This window comes from Pseudophryne corroboree, chromosome 7 (genome assembly GCF_028390025.1).
Source record: "Pseudophryne corroboree isolate aPseCor3 chromosome 7, aPseCor3.hap2, whole genome shotgun sequence".
Taxonomy (NCBI): domain Eukaryota; kingdom Metazoa; phylum Chordata; class Amphibia; order Anura; family Myobatrachidae; genus Pseudophryne; species Pseudophryne corroboree.
The window spans coordinates 380,752,525-380,775,407 of NC_086450.1; the positions used below are offsets into that span (position 1 = coordinate 380,752,525).

At 48.5% G+C, this 22,883-nt stretch overlaps 1 protein-coding gene across 1 annotated transcript in view; it reads right to left on the reverse strand.

Moving 5' to 3' along the window:
* The window catches only part of BAIAP3 (BAI1 associated protein 3), a 353,459-nt gene that overhangs the window by 13,402 nt on the left and 317,174 nt on the right, over nucleotides 1-22,883 (reverse strand). The window contains exon 31 of the mRNA XM_063934569.1: nucleotides 10,042-10,247. Coding sequence (XP_063790639.1) covers nucleotides 10,042-10,247 — 206 coding nt within the window. The remainder of the gene's footprint in view (nucleotides 1-10,041; nucleotides 10,248-22,883) is intronic.

The window sequence follows — 22,883 nt, forward strand, 5'->3', positions numbered from 1 at the left end:
ACAGCTGGAGAGCCACAGGTTGGCCAGGCCTGCTCTACAGCCAGCACTGGTTAATTTATTTTCTCTTGTTTTACATATATAAGGGACTCTGACCCAGGGCTGGCTCCAGGCCTACTAGCACCCAGAGCGTAAAAATTTCAAAGCGCCCCCTCCCATACTCTATGTGCGCGCCGTAGGCGTGCGCGCTCCTGGAAAAGTGGGTGTGGGCTCCTGGAAATGTGGGCGTGGTCTCCTTGAAAAGTGGCCGTGGCCTCCTGGGAAAGTGGGTGTGGTCTCCTGTGAAAATGGGCGGCATCTGGAAAAGTGGGCGGGGCCTCACAACTTCATATTATCAAACTATAAATAAAACAAGTTTTATGGTAAGAACTTACCTTTGTTAAAACTCTTTTGCGAGGTACACTGGGCTCCACAAGGAATGGACAATGGGGTGTAGAGTAGGATCTTGATCCGAGGCACCAACAGGCTCAAAGCTTTGACTGTTCCCAGAATGCATAGCGCCGCCTCCTATATCACCCCGCCTTCCTGCACAGGATCTCAGTTTTTAGTTAACCAGTCCAATGCAGTAGCAGGAAAAGAGACGACAACGGTTAGTAGCCACAACACCGCATTCTCACGACAGGAGACGTGTCAGCGGCTAATGCCATACCAACCAAAAGAAGCTAAGTGCGTCAGGGTGGGCGCCTTGTGGAGCCCAGTGTACCTCGCAGAAAGTGTTTTAACAAAGGTAAGTTCTTACCATAAAACTCGTTTGCTGCTGCGGGGTATACTGGGCTCCACAAGGAATGGACAATGGGGATGTCCTAAAGCAGTTCCTTATGGGAGGAGACGGACTGTAGCGGGCACAAGAACCCGGCGTCCAAAGGAAGCATCCTGGGAAGCGGCAGTATCGAAGGCATAGAACCTTATGAACGTGTTCACAGAGGACCACGTAGCCGCCTTGCACAATTGTTCAAGGGTCGCACCACGTTGGGTCGCCCAAGAAGGTCCAACAGACCAAGTAGAATGGGCCTTAATGTGATCAGGAGCAGAGAGACCAGCCTTCACTTAAGCATGTGCAATCACCATTCTAATCCATCTGGCCAGAGTTTGCTTGTGAGCAGGCCAGCCCCGTTTGTGAAACCCAAACACAACAAAAAGAGAATCAGATTTCCTAATAGGAGCAGTTCTCTTCACATAGATACGGAGAGCCCGTACCACATCCAAAGACCGCTCTTTGGGAGACAGATCAGGAGAAACAAGTGCCGGAACTACAATCTCCTGATTAAGGTGGAACGAAGAAACCACCTTAGGTAGATAGCCGGGATGAGTCCTTAGAACCGCCCGGTCACTGTGAAATATCAGATATGGGGAACTACAGGACAAGGCACCCAAATCCTACACTCTTCTATCTGAAGCAATAGCCAGCAGAAACACCACCTTAAGGGAAAGCCACTTAAGGTCAGCTGAACCAAGAGGTTCAAACGGAGACTCTTGTAACGCCTCTAAAACCACCGACAAGTCCCAAGGAGCCACAGGCGGGACATAGGGAGGTTGGATACGCAACATGCCCTGAGTAGAGGTATGCACATCAGGTAAGGTCGCAATTTTTCTCTGAAACCACACCGACAAGGCAGATATTTGAACCTTGAGGGAGGCCAGACGCAGGCCTAAGTCCAGGCTCTGCTAAATAAAGCCAACAACTTGGCTATGCTAAACTTGGAAGCGTCATAATCGTTAGATGCGCACCAAACAAAGTTAGAATGCCAGACCCTATAGTAAATCCGAGCCGAAGCCGGTTTCCGGGCCTGCAACATAGTTTGAATGACCGCCTCAGAAAACCCTTTAGCCCTTAAGACGGAAGCTTCAAGAGCCATGCCCGTCAAAGACAGCCGGGCTAGGTCCTGGTAGACACAGGGGCCCTGAACGAGGAAGTCTGGGCGTTGTGGAAGTAGAATTGGACGCTCTGACGATAGGCCTTGCAGGTCTGAGAACCAGTGCCGTCTGGGCCACGCTGGAGCTATGAGAAGCAGAATTCCTTATTCTTGCTTGAACTTCCGAATTACCCTGGGCAGGAGTGACACCGGAGGGAACACGTACGGCAGCCGAAACCTCCACGGTACCGCCAGCGCATCCACGAATGCTGCTTGAGGATCCCTTGTCCTTGCTCCGAAGACCGGAACCTTGTGATTGTGTCGAGACGCCATCAGATCTACATCTGGAAGGCCCCACCTTTCCACTAGGAGTTGAAACACTTCTGGATGAAGGCCCCACTCGCCGGCATGCACGTCCTGACGACTGAGAAAGGCCGCTTCCCAATTCAGGACTCCCGGAATGAATATTGTCGATATGGCCGGTAGATGGCATTCTGCCCACTGTAGAATCCTTGAGACTTCCTTCATTGCTAGGCAGCTTCGAGTGCCACCTTGATGATTTATGTAAGCCACTGTGGTGGCGTTGTCCGACTGTACTTGAACAGGATGGTTCTGAATTAAATGCTGGGCTAGGTTCAAGGCATTGAAGACTGCCCGCAACTCCAGAATATTGATCGAGAGGAGGGACTCCTCCTTGGTCCACCGCCCCTGAAGGGAGTGTTGCTCCAGCACTGCGCCCCAACCTCTTAGACTGGCATCTGTCGTCAACAGGACCCAGTCGGATATCCAGAACGGACTGGCCCTGCACAGTTGTTGGTCCCGGAGCCACCAGATCAGCGACAGACGGACCTCCGGAGTCATTGAGATCATTTGAGACCTGATCCGGTGAGGCAGGCCGTCCCATTTGGCTAGAATCAGCCTCTGGAGAGGGCGAGAGTGAAATTGAGCGTACTCCACCATGTTGAATGCTGACACCATGAGGCCCAGCACCTGCATCGCCGAATGTATCGACACTTGCGGACGAGATAGGAAGCAACGAATCCTGTCCTGAAGTTTCAGGACTTTCTCCTGAGACAGGAACAACCGCTGGTTCTGAGTGTCCAATAGTGCTCCCAGATGCACCATGCTCTGAGCAGGGATCAGGGATGACTTCTTCCAGTTGATGAGCCACCCGTGGGCTTGCAGAAACCGGACCATCACATCTAGATGACGTAGGAGAAGTTCTGGGGAATTTGCCAGGATTAACAAGTCGTCCAAATACGGTAGTATCCTGACCCCTTGACGGCGGACTACCACCGTCATCACCGCCATGACTTTTGTAAAGACTCGCCGAGCCGTTGTTAAACCAAAAGGTAACGCCCGAAACTGGAAATGGCAGTTGCCAATCGCAAATCTCAGGTATTGCTGATGAGACACTGCTATAGGAATATGCAGGTAAGCATCCTGCATGTCCAGGGAGACCATGTAGTCCCCAGGTTCCAAGGCCAGAACTATAGAGCGAAGGGTTTCCATCCGGAACTTGGAAACCTTCACAAACCTGTTCAATGCCTTGAGGTTGAGAATGGGCCGGGAGGACCCATTCGGTTTCGGGACTAGAAACAGCGGAGAATAGTACCCCCAGCCCTCTGCGCAAGAGGCACCTGTACTACGACTCCTGTATCCAGGAGGGTCTGTACCACCGAATGTAGAGTGTTTGCCTTTGTCTTGTCCAACGGGGCATCTGTCTGGCAAAATCAATGAGGGGGTCGGTTTTTGAAGGCTATGGCGTAACCTCGAGTGACGACTTCCCATACCCAGGCATCTGAAGTGGTCTTCAACCATTCCTGGGTATACCCTAGAAGCCGGCCCCCCACCCTGGGATCCCCCAGAGGGAGGCCCGCCCCGTCATGCGGCAGGCTTATCTGTCTTGGAAGCTGACTGACTGGCCGTCCAGGCTCTTTTGGGCTTAGGCTTACCAGGTTTGGAAGTGCGGGCCTGCTTGTTGACCTTTTGCTTTACCTGAAGGATGAAAGGGGCGAAAGGAAGTACCTTTAGCCTTCGACACAGAAGGAGCAGTACTTGGCAGACAGGCAGTTTTGGCAGTAGCCAAGTCAGCCACAATCTTATTTAAATCCTCCCCAAACAGAATATCTCCCTTAAAAGGGAGTACCTCCAGGGTTTTTCTAGAGTCCAGATCCACAGACCAGGATCTCAGCCACAATATCCGGCCTCTACGTAGTAGAGGCCTTGGCTGCCAGGATACCAGCATCAGAAGCCGCCTCTTTAATATAACGAGAAGCTGTGACAATATAAGACAAGCATTGTCTAGCATGGTCAGAGGAGATTTCAGCATCTAACTCCAAGGCCCATGCTTCAATGGCCTCTGCAGCCCAAGTAGCTGCAATAGTGGGCCTTTGTGCAGCACCCGTGAGGGTGTAAATCGCTTTCAGACAACCCTCCACATGTTTATCCGTAGGCTCTTTTAGAGACGTGACGGTGGTGACCGGCAGAGCTGAGGAAACCACCATCCTAGCCACATGTGAGTCCACTGGAGGAGGCATTTCCCAATTCTTAGACAGCTCCGGCACGAGGGGATAGCGAGCCAGCATCTTCTTTTGAGGCACAAACTTCGTACCCGGGTTTTCCCAGGGTTCCTGACGTATATCAATTAGGTGGTCAGAGTGAGGTAAAACTTGTTTAATCACCTTCTGACACTTGAACCTATCTGGTTTCTTAGGAGGAACGGACGGCTCGGGATCATTCGTAATCTGTAAAATTAACTTAATAGCCTCCAAAAGATCAGGAACATCCACATGTGAACCACCCTCCCCATCAGCCGTATCTGAGTCAGAACCTGTGGGGTTAGTGTAAGTGCCGTCTTCATCCGACGAGGTGTCAGTGACAGCAGTGGATTGTGAGGAGACATGCGCTCGCTTAGAGGACCCCTTGGACGTAGGCGAGCGATGGTCAGACTTTTTAGTAGTCAGGGACTGGTTCAACTTCTTTATTTGAGCAGATAAATCGTCCACCCATGGCGGGTTAGCTGCAGGGACCACAAACGGTTGTACCGGCATTGGGGGTCCCATAGGGGGTGTTAGTTTATGAACTAGCGTATGCAGAAGCATGGAAAAAGCGGCCCACGGCAGGTCATTATTTGCCCCCGTTGCCACCGTCCCACTGGGGGGCAAGGAGTCCCCGGAACCAGAGCCCAAAGCTGCCATAGTCTCCTCATAGGTATCTGCGGCTTCAGCAACACCGGCAGTGTGTTCAGCCCCAGAACCGTTACCCTCAGAAGCAGACATGATATAACTTGCAGTATCAGGTAACAGTACAATTTGTCAGCAGCACAATACCTCTAGCCCAAACCCCTGCGCAGTGTAGTCAGCACCAGCAGAGATAAAGGAGAGATATGGTGACTAAATCACAGAGAAAAATACGTAATACAGTATATCTTTGTGAAAATCCTATATTAGATAAAACCTGAAGCACCAAGCCCCCTCAGGTTATAGAATATAGGAATAGCAGGTTGAGTGAAAGACACGACATGGACACCACTCAGCTATCAAATGCACACACAAATAGTCACAGTTTGTACAATGCAGAGGTTATTACTAACAATAATACTGCACTGGACTAGCTTACACAGCTATATAACAATAGATATAACAGTACACAGTAAGAACTGGATTATATCACAGGGTAATTGTACTAGGAAATCCTGACTAAATGCACTCTTTCTTAATTAACACTGACTAAAAAAGGCAGGTAGAATACTTAAGTGTCTTGTAAAGTCACAGCACTGACAACCAGGCGGCTTTACATAGGAGGATTTGCCCAAGCATTCCCAGGAACAGTGAGCTGAGGGATAATGGCGCCGCAGACACTGCCAGGGAGTGAGGGAGAGACAGATATGCAGCTCCAGGGCGGGAACATTTGCAGAAAATGGCACGCTGGGGGAGGGGCTTCAGGTCCAATGTGCAATGTGTATCCCCCTGCTGGCAAACCCACCGGGTACTGCGGGCTCTAATAAAACGGTTTATTGAGAAAACCTGACCTGTCCCATGCCCTGGTGATCTAGTGGGATCGCCTGTACTGTCACAGTGTCCACCGCCAGCGCGCGCGGCCCGCCTCCCACTGACCGTGCCTTATCGCGATCAAGACCAGGTCCCGCAAGCGGGACCCACTTATCACCTCCCGAAGCACGGCCACGCGATCCCGGAGAGCCCCCGTCGTGTGTGCCTGACAAGAAGAAAACCGGAGCCTCCTGCTGTAGTTACCCGGCAACCAGGGCTCGGGAGTGTACAGCGCCTTTGGGGAGAGCCGGAGCTGCAGCCGTGAATGTCCACTAACATGTAACACTGCTGCTGCCCTTGAAGTCTTCACTTTTTTCCTCAGAGAAAAAGCTCTTCTTAGGGCTGCCTGGAGCAGCCCCTCTGTTAAGTGCCTGCTACTGCAGCACCAACTACAAAACTGAGATCCTGTGCAGGGAGGCGGGGTGATATAGGAGGCGGCGCTATGCATTCTGGGAACAGTCAAATCTTTGAGCCTGTTGGTGCCTCGGATCTACACCCCATTGTCCATTCCTTGTGGAGCCCAATGGAGCCCGCAGCATAAATATAATTTTACACCCCCTCTACGCACACAATTAGCAGCATTACACATAACAGCTACAGTAGTGTTCCTTACACACAATGTCTCCAGTATAGTGCCAGCTACACATAATGTCTACAGTAGTGCAGTGCCAGATAGACATGACATGCCCCGCAGCAGTGCCAGCTATACATGACATGCCCCCCAGCAGTGCCAGATAGACATGATATACCCCCCAGCAGTGCCAAATAGACATGACATGCCTCGCTGCAGGGCCAGCTACACATGATATGCCCCCCAGCAGTGCCAGCTACACATGATAGTGTTCACTCTAGGATTTTTTTTTAGGGCAGGGGTGTTGATCACGGGGAGGGCACATTTTGCATTCGGGAGGGCACATATTTAAGTTATAAGGGCAAAATTATGTACATACTGTAATGCTGGCTGCTCCGTTCGAAATCATGAAAAATCAAAAATTTAGGGGCGTTGCTTCGTGGCGAAGGGGCGCGGCCACATAATAGTGGCAATTCGCATTACACCACACAGTAGTGCAGCTAATACACATTGCACCAGGTAGAATTTCCTATACACACTGCGACAGGTAGAGCACGTACTTTGCGCCAGGCAGAGCACGTTAGACACTTTGCGCCAGGCAGAGCACGTTAGACACTTTGCGCCAGGCAGAGTACGTTAGACACATTGCACCAGGTATTGCACTGAGACACGGGAACACTACATGATATGCCCCCCCAGCCGTGCCAGCTACACATGACATGCCGCCCAGCAGTGTCAGATGCGCATGATACATAAATGCCCCCACAGTGCCAGATACATAAATGCCCCCCACAGTGCCGGATACATAAATGCCCTCCCACAGTGCCAGATACATAAATGTCCCCCACAGTGCCAGATATGCCCCCACAGTCCCAGATAGATAAATGACCCCACAGTGCCAGAAATGCCCCCACAGTGCCAGATAAATGCCCCCACAGTGCCAGATAAATTAATGCCCCCCACAGTGCCAGATAAATGCCCCCCACAGTGCCAGATACATTAATGACCCCCACAGTGCCAGATACATTAATGACCCCCACAGTGCCAGATAAAAGCCCCCCACAGTGCCAGATACATTTATGCCCCCAGGCACCCACAGTGCTAGATACATTAATGCCCCCCACAGTCAAGATATGCCCCCCACAGTGCCAGATAAATTAATGCCCCCCACAGTGCCAGATAAATGCCCCCCACAGTGCCAGATAAATGCCCCCACAGTGCCAGATACATTAATGACCCCCACGGTGCCAGATACATTAATGCCCCCCACAGTGCCAGATAAATGCCCCCCACAGTGCCAGATACATTTAGGCCCCCAGGCCCCCACAGTGCCAGATACATTAATGCCCCCCACAGTTCAGATATGCCCCCCACAGTGCCAGATAAATGCCCCCACAGTGCCACATATGCCCGCAGTACCTGCTGTGCCGACTATGAGGGAGGGGGAGTGCTGCTTTGCGCGCCGCTGTCTGAAACAGAACTGTGCGGTGCCGGTGTCTGACATCAGACGCCGGCGCCGCATAGCGCGCACAGCTCACTTGTACAAGCAGGAGGCGCGGGAGGACAGCAGGATACAGGACAGGGCCAGCTCCAGGCTCTGACATGGCGGCACCAGCGTGCGACGCCCATTAAGAGTGGCGCCCTGCGTGGCCGCTCGAGTCGAGCATGCCTCGAGCCGACCCTGCGCTGACCATCCCTGCACCAGCTGCTTATCTAGACTTTAGTAAGGCTTTTGACACTGGGGGTCATTCCGACCCGATCGCACGCTGCAGTTGTTCACACCGGTGCGATCGGGTCTGAACTGCACATGCGCCACAATGTGCAGGAGCATCGTTGCCCAGCGACGGTCATCGCCAGGCAGTGACGAGAATACCGAAGATCGCGTTTGCAGCAACGAACGCAAGAATATTGACAGGAAGAGGCTGGCCGGGGGTGTCAACTGACCGTATTCCGGGAGTGCTGAAGAAAACTCAGGCGTGTCCGGATGTCAGCAGGGAGGGATCCTGACGTCAGCTTCAAGAAGATCAATCGCAGCAGCTGAGTAAGTTTTGAGCTGTGCATAGACTGCACAAACTTTTTGTATGTGCAGCTCTCTGCACAAGCGATCGCTCCCCTGCAGACCCCTAATCCCCTCTCCTGTAGGCGGCGATTACCTGGTCGCAGCAGTGTTAAAAATAGCATGCGTGCGACCAGGTCGGAATGACCCCCACTGTTCCACATTGCAGACTGCTAAATAAACTTGAAAGCTTGGGATTTGATACTATGATTGTTGAATGGAAAAGATATTGTATGCAGAATAGAAAACAGAGAGTTGTAGTAAATGGAGTGCATTCAGAGGAGGGAAATGTTACCAGTGGAGTACTCCATGGATCTGTACTTGGACCAGTGCTTTTTAATATCTTTATTGGTGACATTGCAAATGGCATTAAAGGGAAAGTATACTTTTTTGTAAATGACACAAAGGTATGCAACAGGGTAAACACACCAGGATGGGTAAAACAAATGATTGAGGATCTAGGTAGAATAAAGGAATGGACAAGAGTGTGGCAATTACAGTTTAATGGCAAAAAATTCAAAATCATGCACTTGGGTTTCAAAGATCCAAAGGCTAAATATAGTATTAATGGCACTATACTGAAAACTACTGCGGAGGAAAGGGATCTAGGAGTCACTATTTCAGGTGACTTAAAGGCAGGTAAGCAATGTAACAAGGCAATGAGGAAAGCTAGTCAGATGCTTGGCTGCATTGGGAAAAGAATCAGCAGTAATAACACCACTGTATAGGTCATTGGTACGGCCTCATCTAGAATACTGTTCAATTCTGGAGACCATATCTTCAAAAGGATATTAATACATTAGATACTGTACAAAGAAGGGCAACTAAAATGGTGCATGGCTTACCTCACAAAACATACCCAGAAAGACTAAAAAAATCTCAATAATGTATAGTTTGGAGCAGAGAAGGGAAAGGGGGGACATGATAGAAACTATCAAATATATCAAGGGTTTTAACAAAGTCCAGGAGGGAAACATTCTTCAAATGAAGTGAAGCAATAGGACACAAGGACATGCACTGAGACTGGAGGTATGTAGGTTCATAGGGGAAATTTGAGGAAAAATTACTTCACAAAAAAAGGTAGAGGACAAGTGGATCAAATGTGGTAGAGGCTAATACAGTAGAGCAATTTAAACATGCATGGGATAGACATAAGGATATGCTTACAAAGAAATAAAGATCAAATAAGGTTTGGGATAAAAATAAAAAAAAGGGGCAGACTAGATCGGCCAAGTGGTTCTTATCTGCCGTCAAATTCTATGTTTTTATGTGTTTGCATTCATCTTTCAATCAGGCCCCCTGTATTCCTTTGTAATCAGTCAGTAGATTTATAGGGGGGAATTCAAATGTTTGAAAAGTCGGTTGGGTGTCTGTTTTTTCCTGTCTATTAGATAGGAAAAAACAGACACCCAACTGACTTTTCAAACAATTGAATCTCCCCCATAATGTTCTCTTATGACATTTACAACTAAAGAAAAACTCTTGAAAAGAACGCTGCTGATAAGACATTACCATTGGCTTTAGGCCTTGTCAACTTCAATACTGTAGGCTGGACATTTTTCACCCCGCCGGTGATATGTGGCCTGTTCAGTCCATAGATGATGTTCATGGGAAGCACAGCCTCACCAGCAAAGTCATTGGTGGACAGCCAGTCGTGATCCATGACCGTGAAGAGGATGCAGGCGGATTTTCTCCGGCATTGCTCCGATGACACCGAGCTGTGAGAGATATTACAAACAAGGTATTACGTTTACGGCTCTTACAACAGAAATATACCTCAAGTGGTGGTGACATAGGGGAAACCGTTATGTGTGCTGGGATTGTCACTGCCATTGTGTGGTAGATAAGGAAAACTCCATAAGATATCTGCTAAAGGGATTGTCCATCCAAAAAATAGGTAAAATTTACATGAAAAAAGGGGGATTCTAAAAGTTGTTTTTTTTATGTGTTAGTGTCCATGACATACTGTATCTATAATGGATGCACGGTGTGCTGTATACATGGGTGGCGCCCTGCGCCTAGAACAGACCCTACTGTGTGTCATGCAGCAAATCCCTACTTTGTAATCTACCGACAGCACCATTTTCCGAAAGATGGTGTAGGTGATACCAAAGACTTTGGCACTGGGTAATGTCATAAATTTTGGGGTTATTCATTCTTAATTTATTTATTTTCAGATCCTTAAACTCAATAAAAATGCACAAAGTACAATCATACCCCTTTCACATCGCGCAATTAACCTGGTTTTGATCCGGTATAGTGCCAGGTCGACACGGGTCGCTGTGTGGTGTGAAAGGGGCCATGGACGAATTCTCAGGTTGCCTAACCCGGTAATTCAACCCGGTTGATAGGAAGGTTTATTCCCGGGTAATTACCGGGTCAGGCTCAGTGTGAACATGTTACCCGGGTCGATGCGACCCGGTACCCGTTCACTGCATAGGGAGAGGCAGCGCCGCCCCTGATGCCTGCTCCATCCCCGCCCCCAGATGGCAACCCGACCAGCATATTGCCGGGTCAGGATTGCGGTGTATAGGGTCCATTGCCGGGTCACACCCGGGAAGGACCCATTTCCAATTCCCGGGTGGGACACGACATTGCGATCTGAAAGCGGTATCAAAGATAATTAAGTATTTAGAAATGTATTACAAATGATGGCGCCTACATATGTGGAGAGTAAAAATAATCTAATTCTTAAAAAAAAAAGATTTTACTATTTATGATGTTTACATGGTGCTTCTTACACACGTACAGATGGAGAATCACTCATCGCTGCTGTTTCTCCGCCTAAACGGAGGGATAGTCATGCCTAAACGATAGCTCAGGTTGTTCAGTTGTTGCACGGACAGGCACGTTGAGGCATGACTACATACACAGCATGCAATAAACATATTCACCACTGGGTGGCTAATGCTCCACTAATCCAGTACTGTAGAGTGAATAGCGGCGAATTGATCTACAAGCTCTGGCAAATGGTCAGTGACGACTGTAATGTTGCTGTATACTGTACATACAGACCAATGGTCAGATGGAGAGAGTCAATTTAGAAAAAAGAAACCAATAAATCAATCAGTAAAATTAATAAAACCACAATACCTTGGACCTTGGCCTGATGAATCTGCTTACCTGAGATCTGACCGGGAGCAAGATAAAGATACCTTTATAGGAACGCGAGACAGAACTTTAATGTAAGTGTCCTTTTAAAAGGTTATATATGGCTGAAACATCCACCAGTTATAACGGTACCTTGATGTGCATGCGGGGCAGAACTAACCTGTGTCTGTCCAAAAGAAAGTTTCCTGGACTACATGGAATATCCCGCTCGCTGTGCACTCTCTTGTACATAGAATAGCGCTGGGTTCTAGTCTATTCTGTTTTATTCTGAGTAAAAATAGGATTTTAATTACCTAACGGTAAATCCTTTTCTCGTAGTCCGTAGAGGATGCTGGGGTCCACATTAGTACCATGGGAGGTATAGACGGGTCCACTAGGAGCCACTGGTACTTTAATAGTTTAATAGTGTGGGCTGGCTCGTCCCTCTATGCCCCTCCTACCAGACCCAGTCTAGAAACTGTGCCCGAGGAGACAGACACCTTCGAAAGAAGGATTATACACAGATAGTGGAGAGATTCACATCAGCTCATACAGACAAGGCAAACCAAGCTAACTAGCTTGAAAACTCAGCAAAAGCTGAATAACATTACTGAACCAAGTAAACAACGCAGTACGTAACTAAGAACAAAGCAGTACTGAAACAAGTAACCACTGCAGGATAACGAAGCACTGGGCAAGCGCCCAGCATCCTCTACGGACTACGAGAAAAGGATTTACCGGTAGGTAATTAAAATCCTATTTTCTCATACGTCCTAGAGGATGCTGGGGTCCACATTAAGCTCCCAGTACGGGAGGGAGAGCACGGAGGCTCCTGCAGAACTGATTGACCAAACTTTAGGTGCTCAGAGGTATCGAACTTGTAGAACTTAGCAAACGTGTTCGACCCTGACCAAGCAGCCGCTCAGCAAAGTTGTAAAGCAGAGACCCCCCCGGGCAGCCGCCCAGGAAGAACCCACCTTACGAGTAGAGTGGGCCTTAACAGATTTTGGACACGGCAATCCTGCCGTAGAATATGCATGCTGAATAGTGAACCTGATCCAGCGAGAAATCGTCTGCTTCGAAGCAGGACACCCAATTTTCTTGGGATCATAAAGGACAGAGAGTCCGATTTCCTGTGACGAGCAGACCTCTTTACATAGATCTTCAAAGCCCTCACAACATCCAAGGACTTTGATGTAATCGAAGAGTCTATAGCTACTGGCACGACAATAGGTTGGTTGATATGAAAAGCCGACACAACCTTCGGAAGGAACTGCTGATACGTCCTGAGCTCAGCTCTATCTTCATGGAAGATTAAGTAGGGGCTTTTACAGGACAAAGCCCCCAATTCCGACACACATCGAGCAGAAGCTAAGGCCAACAATGTGACAGCCTTCCACGTGAGAAACTTGACCTCAGCCTCCTGTAAAGGCTCAAACCAATCTGATTGCAGGAAATTCAAAACCACGTTAAGATCCCAGGGTGCCGTCGGCGCCACAAAGGGAGGCTGGATGTGCAGAACCCCTTTTAAAAAAAGTCTGACCCTCAGGGAGGGCAGCCAATTGTTTCTGGAAGAAAATGGATAAACCCGAAATCTGGACCTTTATGGATCCCAAACGCAGGCCCATATCCACACCTGCTTGTAAGAAGACAAGAAACCGTCCAAGTTGAAACTCCACCATAGGAAACTTCTTGGACTCACACAAAGACACATTTTTTCCAAATGCGATGATAATGCTTAGACGTTACTCCTTTCCTAGCCTGTATCAGGGAAGGAATAACCTTGCTCGGAATACCCTTCAGGGCTAAGATCTGGCGTTCAACCTCCATTCCGTCAAACATAGCCGCGGTAAGTCTTTATAAGCGAACGGCCCTTGTTGCAGAAGATCCTCGCGAAGAGGAAGAGGCCTCGGATCTTCCAGCAATTAGTCCAGAAGATCCGCGTACCAAGCTCTCCTTGCCCAGTCCGGAGCAATGAGAAATGCCTGAACCCTTGTTCTCTTTATGAGTTTTAGAATTCTTGGAATGAAAGGAAGTGGAGGGAACACATACACTGACATGAACACCCACGGTGTTACCAGGGCATCCACCACCTCTGCTTGTGGGTCTCTCGACCTGGAACAGTACCTCCGAAGTTTCTTGTTGAGACGTGAGGCCATCATGTCTATTTGAAGCACGCCCCAAAGACTGGTCACCTCTGTGAACACCTCTGGATGGAGGCCCCATTCTCCTGGATGGAGATCATGCCTGCTGAAGAAGTCTGCTTCCCAGTTGTCCACTCCTGGAAGGAAGATTGCTGACAGCGCCACTGCGTGCTTTTCTGCCCAGAGGAGGATTCTTGTTACCTCTGACATAGCAGCCCTGCTCTTTGTTCCTCCCTGTCGGTTTATGTAGGCCACCATCGTCACATTGTCCGACTGTACTTGAATGGCCTGATTTTGCAGAAGATGTGCTGCTTTGAGAAGACCGTTGTATACGGCTCTCTCAGTTCCAGAATGTTTATTGGCAGAATGGGTTCCAGACTTGACCACCTTCCTTGGAAGGTTTCCCCTTGAGTGACTGCACCCCAACCCCTGAGACTTGCATCTGTGGTTAGAAGGATCCAGTTCTGAACCCCGAACCTGCGGCCCTCCAGAAGGTGAGGCATTTGCAGCCACCAGAGGAGTGAAATCCTTGCTTTCTGCGACAGATGTATCCTCTGGTGCTTGTGTAGGTGAGATCCCGAACACTTGTCTAGGAGATCCGGTTGGAAGGACCGAGCATGAAATCTTCCGTACTGTAGAGCCTCGTAGGAGGCAGTCATCTTCCCCAGAAGGCGAATGCACTGATGAACCGATACCCGGGTAGGCTTCAAGACATCCCGGACCATTGATTGTATCACCAACGCTTTCTCCACCGGTAGAAACACCCTCTGCACTTCCATGTCAAGAATCATCCCCAGGAAAGTCAATCTCTTTGTTGGCTCCAAATGTGACTTTGGAAGGTTCAGGAGCCAACCATGTTCCCTGAGCAGATGAGTCGTGAGAGCAATGGACTGCAACAACTTCTCCCTGGACGATGCCTTTATCAGCAGATCGTCCAGATATGGAATTACAGTATGTTCCCTCCCTGACTGCGGAGGAGAACCATCATCTCTGCCATCATCTTGGTGAACACCCTCGGTGCCATGGAGAGACCAAATGGCAGTACCTGGAACGGATAGTGACTGTCTAACAGTGCAAATCTGAGATACTTGATGCGGCACCCAAATCGGAATGTGGGGGTACGCATCCTTGATATCTAGGGATACCAGAAACCCTCCCTCCTCCAGACCTGAGATCACCGCTCTCAGAGACTCCATTTTGAATTTGAACTCCCTCAGATACGGGTTTAACGATTTCAAGTTCAAAATCGGTCTGACCGAACCATCCGGTTTCGGTACCACGAAAAGGTTTGAATAGTAACCCATGTGTTGCATATGAGGTGGAACTGGAACAATGACCTCTGACTTTTCCAATTTTTGGATGGCTTCCTGTAGGATAGCCCTTTCTGCCAGTAAAGCTGGCAAGCCTGATTTGTAGAATCGGTGAGGCGGGAGTTCTTGAAACTCCAGTCTGTACCCCTGGGACACAATATCCTGTATCCAGGGATCCAGGCCGGATGACACCCAGACGTGGCTGAAACGTCTGAGTCTCGCACCCACCAGCCCGTTCTCAAGGCTGTGCGGTCCATCGTCATGCTGAGGATTTTGAGGAACCAGAAGCAGGCTTCTGGTCCTGGGAACCTGCAGGTGCAGGCTTCTTGGATTTTGCCCGACCACCTCTAAAGAAGGTGGTAGGAGGCTTGGACTTTTTTGTCTTTGCAGTCCGAAAGGACTGCGATGTTCATGAAGAAAAGGGTTTCTTCGTAGAAGGAGCAGCTGAGGGAAGAAAGGTCGAGTTACCCGCAGTTTGCCGTGGAAATCCACGCATCCAACGCTTCCCCAAATAGACCCTGACCTGTGGTAGGTTCTCCACACTTCTCCTGAATTCCGCGTCTGCCGGCCATTGGCATAGCCAGAGTCCCCTGCGTGCTGAGACAGCCATGGAAGATATCCTTGCATTCAGAGTACCCAGGTCCTTCATGGCCTCCACCATGAAACCCGCAGAATCCTGTATGTTACGTAAAAACAGTTCAATGTCACTTTATCCCGTATCAAAGTCCTCTAGTAATGTGCCTGACCACTTTACTATGGCTGTAGAAATCCATGCACAGGCAATAGTGGGCCTTAACGCCACTCCTGAAGCAGTGTATATGGATTTGAGCGTAGTGTCAATCTTACGATCAGCCAGTTCTTTTAACGCGGTAGATCCAGGGACAGGTAAAACCACCTTTTTAGACAGTCTGGAGACAGATGAGTGAACTATGGGGGGGGGGGGTTCCCATTTTTTCCTGTCCTCCGGGAAGGGAAAAGCAACCAGAACCCTTTTTGGGATCTGGAATTTTTTCTCCGGGTTTTCCCGGGACTTTTCAAATAATGCGTTTCATTCTTTAGATGCAGGGAAGGTTAGTGAGGCTTTCTTATTGTCTGTGAAGTAAGCCTCCTCAGCCTGCTCAGGTGGTATGTCAGTAGTGTGTAACACATCCCTAATGGCCTCAATCATGAGCTGCACCACCTTTGCAAGGGATGCCGCCCCCCTCAGCACTTCCCCATCACCGTCTGCTGTGTCAGAGTCGGTATTCGTGTCGGCTTGCATAATCTGGGCAAGTGCACGTTTCTTTGGGTATATGCTAGGGGATTTTGAAGTAAAGGGAACAGAACACGACCAAACTTCCATAGACTTCCTTAAAACTTGAGATTCAGTTCAGCTACCCTAGTAGAAATCTGAGATATCATTCCCTTAATGGAAGCCAGCCATTGTGGCTCAGATTCAGAAGCCTGAGACATGATATTACATTCCTGGGTACATGGAATGGATTCCTCTGGAGAAGATACCCGCTCTGCAGCATAAGACACAGAGTCCCTGGACATGGTTGTGTGAGAATTTGTATACACACACACACAGGAAAATGTCAGACAGTTTCCCCCAAGTACCTTCAGAGAGAAACAGAGTTTGCAGCTAGCACACACACAGCGCCCCAGAGACAGTTATATAAGAACTGCCTGGCGCTGACTGTATACCCTTGATAGACTACACAGCGAAATTACAGCCCCCCCCCTTCTACAACCCCCTGGTACCGCACAGGATAGCTGAAGTCGTGTGGAGGGACAGCGCTCCCTGTCAGCGTCGCTGGAAGTGGATCTGCAGAGACAAAATGGTGCTGGTGAGCTGCTGGGTCCGCTCTGAGGAGAGGGTCCACCCCAAACATGGCCCGTCTTCCCCCTCTATATGAAATTTTATACTGGCATGAAGTATTATGCTAGCAGCATTTACTGGAGTCCCTGATAGCCTGAGTGACCAGTGTAAGAGTATTTGCGCTGGCCCAGGGCGCCCCTCATAGCGCCACACCTGCTGTACCACTGAGCCTTCCAGTACTGTGCTCCCGCCCTGTTGCCGCCATCCACACGGCTTCCCGCCTGTCGGGTCGCCGATGACACACTCACCACCGCAATGTTCTGGCTCTGTTAGGGGGTAATGGCATGCTGCGGGAGTGAGCGGTCGCCTCGGGCGGCTTACGATCATCACTCTCAGGAGCTCAGTGTCCTGTCAGCGGAGATAGTGGCCAATAACCTCTCAGGGTTGGACACTACTCCCCCCTAAGTCCCACGAAGCAGGGAGGCTGTTGCAAGCAGCTGCCCTGTGCCTAAATTACTCTTAGAGAAAAATAAAACAAAAGAAGCTCTAGGAGCTACCCTAGCTTTGACGACTCCTCCGGGAACATTTTCTAAACTGGGTCTGGTAGGATGGGCATATAGGGAGGAACCAGCCCACATTATTAAACTCTTAAAGTGCCAGTGGCTCCTAGTGGACCCGTCTATACCCCCCATGGTACTAATGTGCACCCCAGCATCCTCTAGGACGTAACAGAAATTAGTGTATACAGACGCAAGCGTATGTGTTAAAGCAATGGTCCACTGACAGGTTAAGTGAGCATCCAAGTCCCGCAGACTAATCAGTAAATACAATTAGCGTATACAGACGCAAGCAAACGTGTTAAAGCAATGGTCCATTAACATTAGGCATACAGTACTATATGTGAGCGTCCAAGTCTCGTAGCCAATACAGCAAACCCCATGGGAAGGAATTATTGCTTACATTTACACATGAGCTTGTGTCTCTATCACCAGGCATTGTGGCCAAGCGGTGAAGTGTCCCGCACCCCATGCTCAGAGTTCCGGGTTCGATTCCCAAAGTGCAAATGCTTTTGGTTTTTTTCTTCTTGACACTTTATTATTTTTTTTTTATAACATTCATATATTTAAGAACCTTACATTCGATAGAATTATGCACACAGGAAAATACCTGTTTCCATAACTAACTGTCGGGGCATCTGACACGCAAATCCAAAGCACAGTACTGTACTGTTTACTGTACATTCACTCTGGTCCTCTCTAGTCCTTTCCCCAACCAAAGTGACTGTAGTATCAGCCCTTCATCTACATACTGTGTTGGCCTCTTTGTCTGAAAAGATCAGTCTCTCAGGGGAGGGGGAAGGTTGAGGGGGGAGGTGGTGAGTTCAGAGACGCTGTTGAAAATATTTATTGTCTGCCGGGACTCAAAAAAAGAAACCAATAAATCATTAAATAAAAATAGTGCATACAGATGCAAACGAACATGTTAAAGTAATGGTCCATTGACGTTAGGTTTATGTGAGCTATTAAATGAAGTTAAAATGGACTTAAAGCTTAATATCTCTGGTTCTGGGTGTCCAATCAGCTCAGAACCAGATTGTTATGGAAGGGGAGACAATTAGCTACCAGAGTATACTGACCCCAAGTTTCTATGACCCTCACAAGCCTAACAGCAAGCATCGGAACCCATGGTGGGTCTGAATTAATGGGCCCCTTGTAGTCTATGGGAAAATGGGTCCACTTTGCGCCCCGATATCTATGGTTCTGGGTGTCCCAGAGACAAGTACCAAACGAAAGAGGAGACTCTTGGCTTTCGGCGCAGACCGACCACTGGAAGACAGGCAGGTGAGAGCCCGTTTGAGATTCTTCAGTCGCATATGGGTAACGTCATGCCAGGATCCTTGGTCAAAGATCTTATAGCCCAGGGCTACAGACTGGAGTTTCAGGAAATCCCACCTCAAAGATTCTTCAAATCAGGCTTACCAACTTCTCAAGAAGCAAGTATGACTTTACAGGAAGCAATTCAGAAACTGGTACGGACTCAGGTCATTGTTCCAGTTCCACTTCAGCTGCAAAACAAGGGTTATTATCCCAACCTGTTTGTAGTTCCGAAACCGAACGGTTTGGTAAGGCCCATTTTAAATCTCAAGTCGTTGAACCCGTACTTACGGGTGTTCAAGTTGGAGTCTCTGAGAGCTGTGATCTCAGGTCTGGGGGAGGGGGAATTCTTTGTGTCTCTGGATATCAAGGATGCGTACCTTCATATTCCGATTTGGCCGCCTCATCAGACTTATCTAAGGTTTGCGTTACAGGACTGTCACTACCAGTTCCAGGCCCTGCCATTTGACCTCTCTACGGAACTGAGGGTGTTCACCAAGGTAATGGTAGAGATGATGTTTCTCCTCCACAAACAGGGAGTGAACATAATACCATACCTGGACAATCTGCTGCTAAAAGCACCATCCAAGGAGAGGTTGTTAGCCAACATTGCCCTCTCAACCCAACTACTCCAGGATCACAGGTGGATTTTGAACCTACCAAAATCCCCTTCTGGAACCAACACAGAGGCTTCTGTTCCTGGGGATGATATTGGATACGGAGGCGCAGAAGGTATTCCTTCCATTGGAAAAAGCATTGGTGATGCAGTCGATGGTGCGGGATGTTCTAAGACAAACCCGGACATCGGTGCATCTATGCATTCGCCTTCTGGGAAAGGTGGTAGCCACTTACGAGGTGCTGCAGTACGGAAGGATTCACGCAAGGCCCTTCCAGCTGTATCTGTTGGACAAATGGTCCGGATCGCATCTTCACATGCACCAGAGGATCCATCTATCATCAAAAACCAGGATTTCTATTCTGTGGGGGCTTCAGACTTCTCACCTGACCGAGGGCCGAAGGTTTGGGATTCAAAATTGGATTCTGCTAACCACAGACGCAAGCCTCAGAGTTTGGAGAGCAGTCACCCAGGGGAAACAGTTCCAAGGAAAATGGTCAAGTCAGGAGCCATTCTTCCAAGGCAGAACGAAGAGCAGGGCAGCAATGTCAGAGGTAACAATGATTCTCCTCTGGGTAGAAAAACACGCTGTGGCGTTGTCCGCGATCTTCATTCCGGGAGTAGACAACTGGGAAGCAGACTTCCTCAGCAGACACGACCTCCACCCAAAAAAGAGTTGGGCCTTCACCCGGAGGTGTTCGGGTGCTTGACACGTCGGTGGGGAATGACACAAATCGACATGATGGCCTCTCATCTCAACAAGAAGCTCAAATGGTATTGTTCCAGGTCGAGGGACCCGCAAGCAGTAGCGGTAGATGCTCTGGTGACTCCATGGGTCTACCAGATGGTGTACGTGTTTCCACCACTCCCATTGATCCCAAAGATTCTCAAAAGAATAAAAAGGGAAAAGGTTCAAGCAATTCTCATTGCTGCGGACTGGCCAAGAAGGGCCTCGTATGCGGATCTACTGGAGATGCTCCTTGGAGACTTGTGGCCTCTACCTCTTCACGAGGACCTTCTCCAACAGGGGCCCGGTCATCTATCAAGACTTACCACGGCTACGTTTGATGGCATGGAGGTTGAGCGTCAAATTCTAGCCCAGAAAGGGATCGCGGAGAGGGTTATTCCAACCCTGGGGTATGACAGTAAAGGCTGTGCCTCAGCCCACCGCACGTAACTGACGCAATCATGCCTTATTGTATTAGTAGTAAATATTCTTGTTTATTATATTTATTTAATGTTGAAAAATCCCTGTTACCAGATACATAAGATAATAGCACTGGATGATGTGAATAGTTTAGTTATAAAGTGGTGCATATCAAAACTGTACAAAACCATAATAAAGTGGTGTTCCATAATTCCATGGCATTCTCAAGTACTTTACAGCTTTCTTCTTCTTACTGTCTGGTCTTAAGAGCAACTTTTGTCCATTTAAGGGTCCAGAACTGATTCGTATGAAAATAATCTTGAAAGTGATCCATGAAGTAATGTATGACGGAAAAACGCACCATGATATAATATTCACCCCATACATGCACCCTCCTTTTATACCTCAGTGTTCTCTATATAAGACATCCAATATAGACCCTGAAAGGTCAAAACAACTAGGAGCTGAGTCACCCGGATATGTACGGTTATGGGTTCACTTTTATTCAGGAGAGAAATAGTAGTAGTAGTATGAAATAGCCGACACTCGGAACACAAAAGGAACACACTGGAGACTATGAGAGTGCTCAGTAGTGACGATCAGCACCTAGAGTATAACAGCAGCATATAGACTGTGGATAGTGCTTAGTAATACTGACAGCATAACAGGAACACACTGGAAACTATGAGAGCGCTTAGTAGCAAGGATACACAGGAGACTGTGGATAGTGCTAAGCAATAACCGCTAGTGCTTCAGAGAATCGCAACACTGGTGAAATACAGTGGACTGTGGAGCCAAACTCTGGAACAACTGCAGACTGGCAGGTTACAGCAGAAGTACCCAGCTAGAAAGCAGAATACAGCAGAAGTTGTTCTACAAAAGAGTAGTGACCAGGCAGAGACCTATATAGGGCATCCTGGCTGCTGATAGGACACCAGAGTCATGTACAGGGAATCAGGTCTAGGACTGGCAGAACAGGGGTCAGCAAAACAGGAAACAAACAGACCTACTTGCAGCAGTACAGCATGGGAAGTACCCTGACACATTGCAAAGCAGAAGGCAAGGAAGCGGCAGCACCAAGTAAGATAACTGGACAGTTGTAAGTAGGGATATGTGGGTAGTGCCATCGCACATAGCGCAGGGTTTTGGGGGCAGCATCATGGCTGCTCAACGATCTTTGTTTCTGGCCTGCAGAGTGCATGGAATGAGACCCTGCAGCCAGTATCCCTGATGTAGTGTCACAAGAAGCATCCTTTGGATACTCTAGGCAGAAACCCTGCAGTCAGTGTGCTGCTCGGAGCACCTTAGGATGCTCCTGTCAGTGCTGCAATTCCCACACCCCCTCTGTGTGACATCATTACTTCGTGTGATTAGGGTGCAGAGTCGGCACAGGGCACTCTGGATCCCAGTTATGCCACTGACTGCACATTACCCTTAGCAAGGGACAAAATGCATTTACTCAAAGAAAGAGACACTTATCTGTAATACCACATGAGCAGGCAACGTTACAAGCTATAACAAACAAATCTGACAATAAAACAGGAGGCCCCAGATAAATATGTAAAGGGCCACCTGTTGCCCATAACTACTGTATTCAATACTTATAAATGGAGAACTCTGGGATACTACTATATATATTTATGTAAAGAGGTATAACTAAAGTAACGGGTGAAAAAAATATGTAAATTCCTTGAAGATGTATTCTTATTGCAGATTCATAATGGCATATTCCTATGTATATAAAGGTTTATAAATGCTCTAAGCATTAGCCTCCTATATAATGTAGGCACTCTCCCATTTCTTTCTACTGGAAAAAAACTTTGGGCGGGGCCTTTGTGTATATCAGTCACTATCCCAGTGGGTCTGATTGTCTGTGGGCAACAACTGTAGGCAGGGTGTCAATACATCAATGTCTCAAATTGATATATTGAGACCAGAGCCGGATTAAGGGGGGGGGGGGGGTCAGTACCCCGGTCCCTCTAATCTTAGTGGGCCCCCCAGCTGGAGCTGTTCTACTTCTGACACTGCTGCTTCCTGTACACTGCAGTCACGCTGAGTGGCTGCACGAAGGGTTACACAGCTACTGTGTGTACAGCAGTAGCAGACCACGCCTCCTCCCAGCGTCTCTGATCCCGGAGAGACAGACCAAGCGCAGCGGACTAAGGGGTACATTTACTAAGCAGTGATAAGAGTGGAGAAGTGAGCCAGTGGAGATATTTCCCAATCAACCAATCAGCAGCTCTGTATCATTTTATAGTATGAAATTATAGATGTTACTTCAGTGCTGATTGGTTGCCATGGGCACTTCTCCACTGGTTCACTTCTCCGCTCTTATCACTGCTTAGTAAATGTACCCCTAAAGCGGAGCTAGA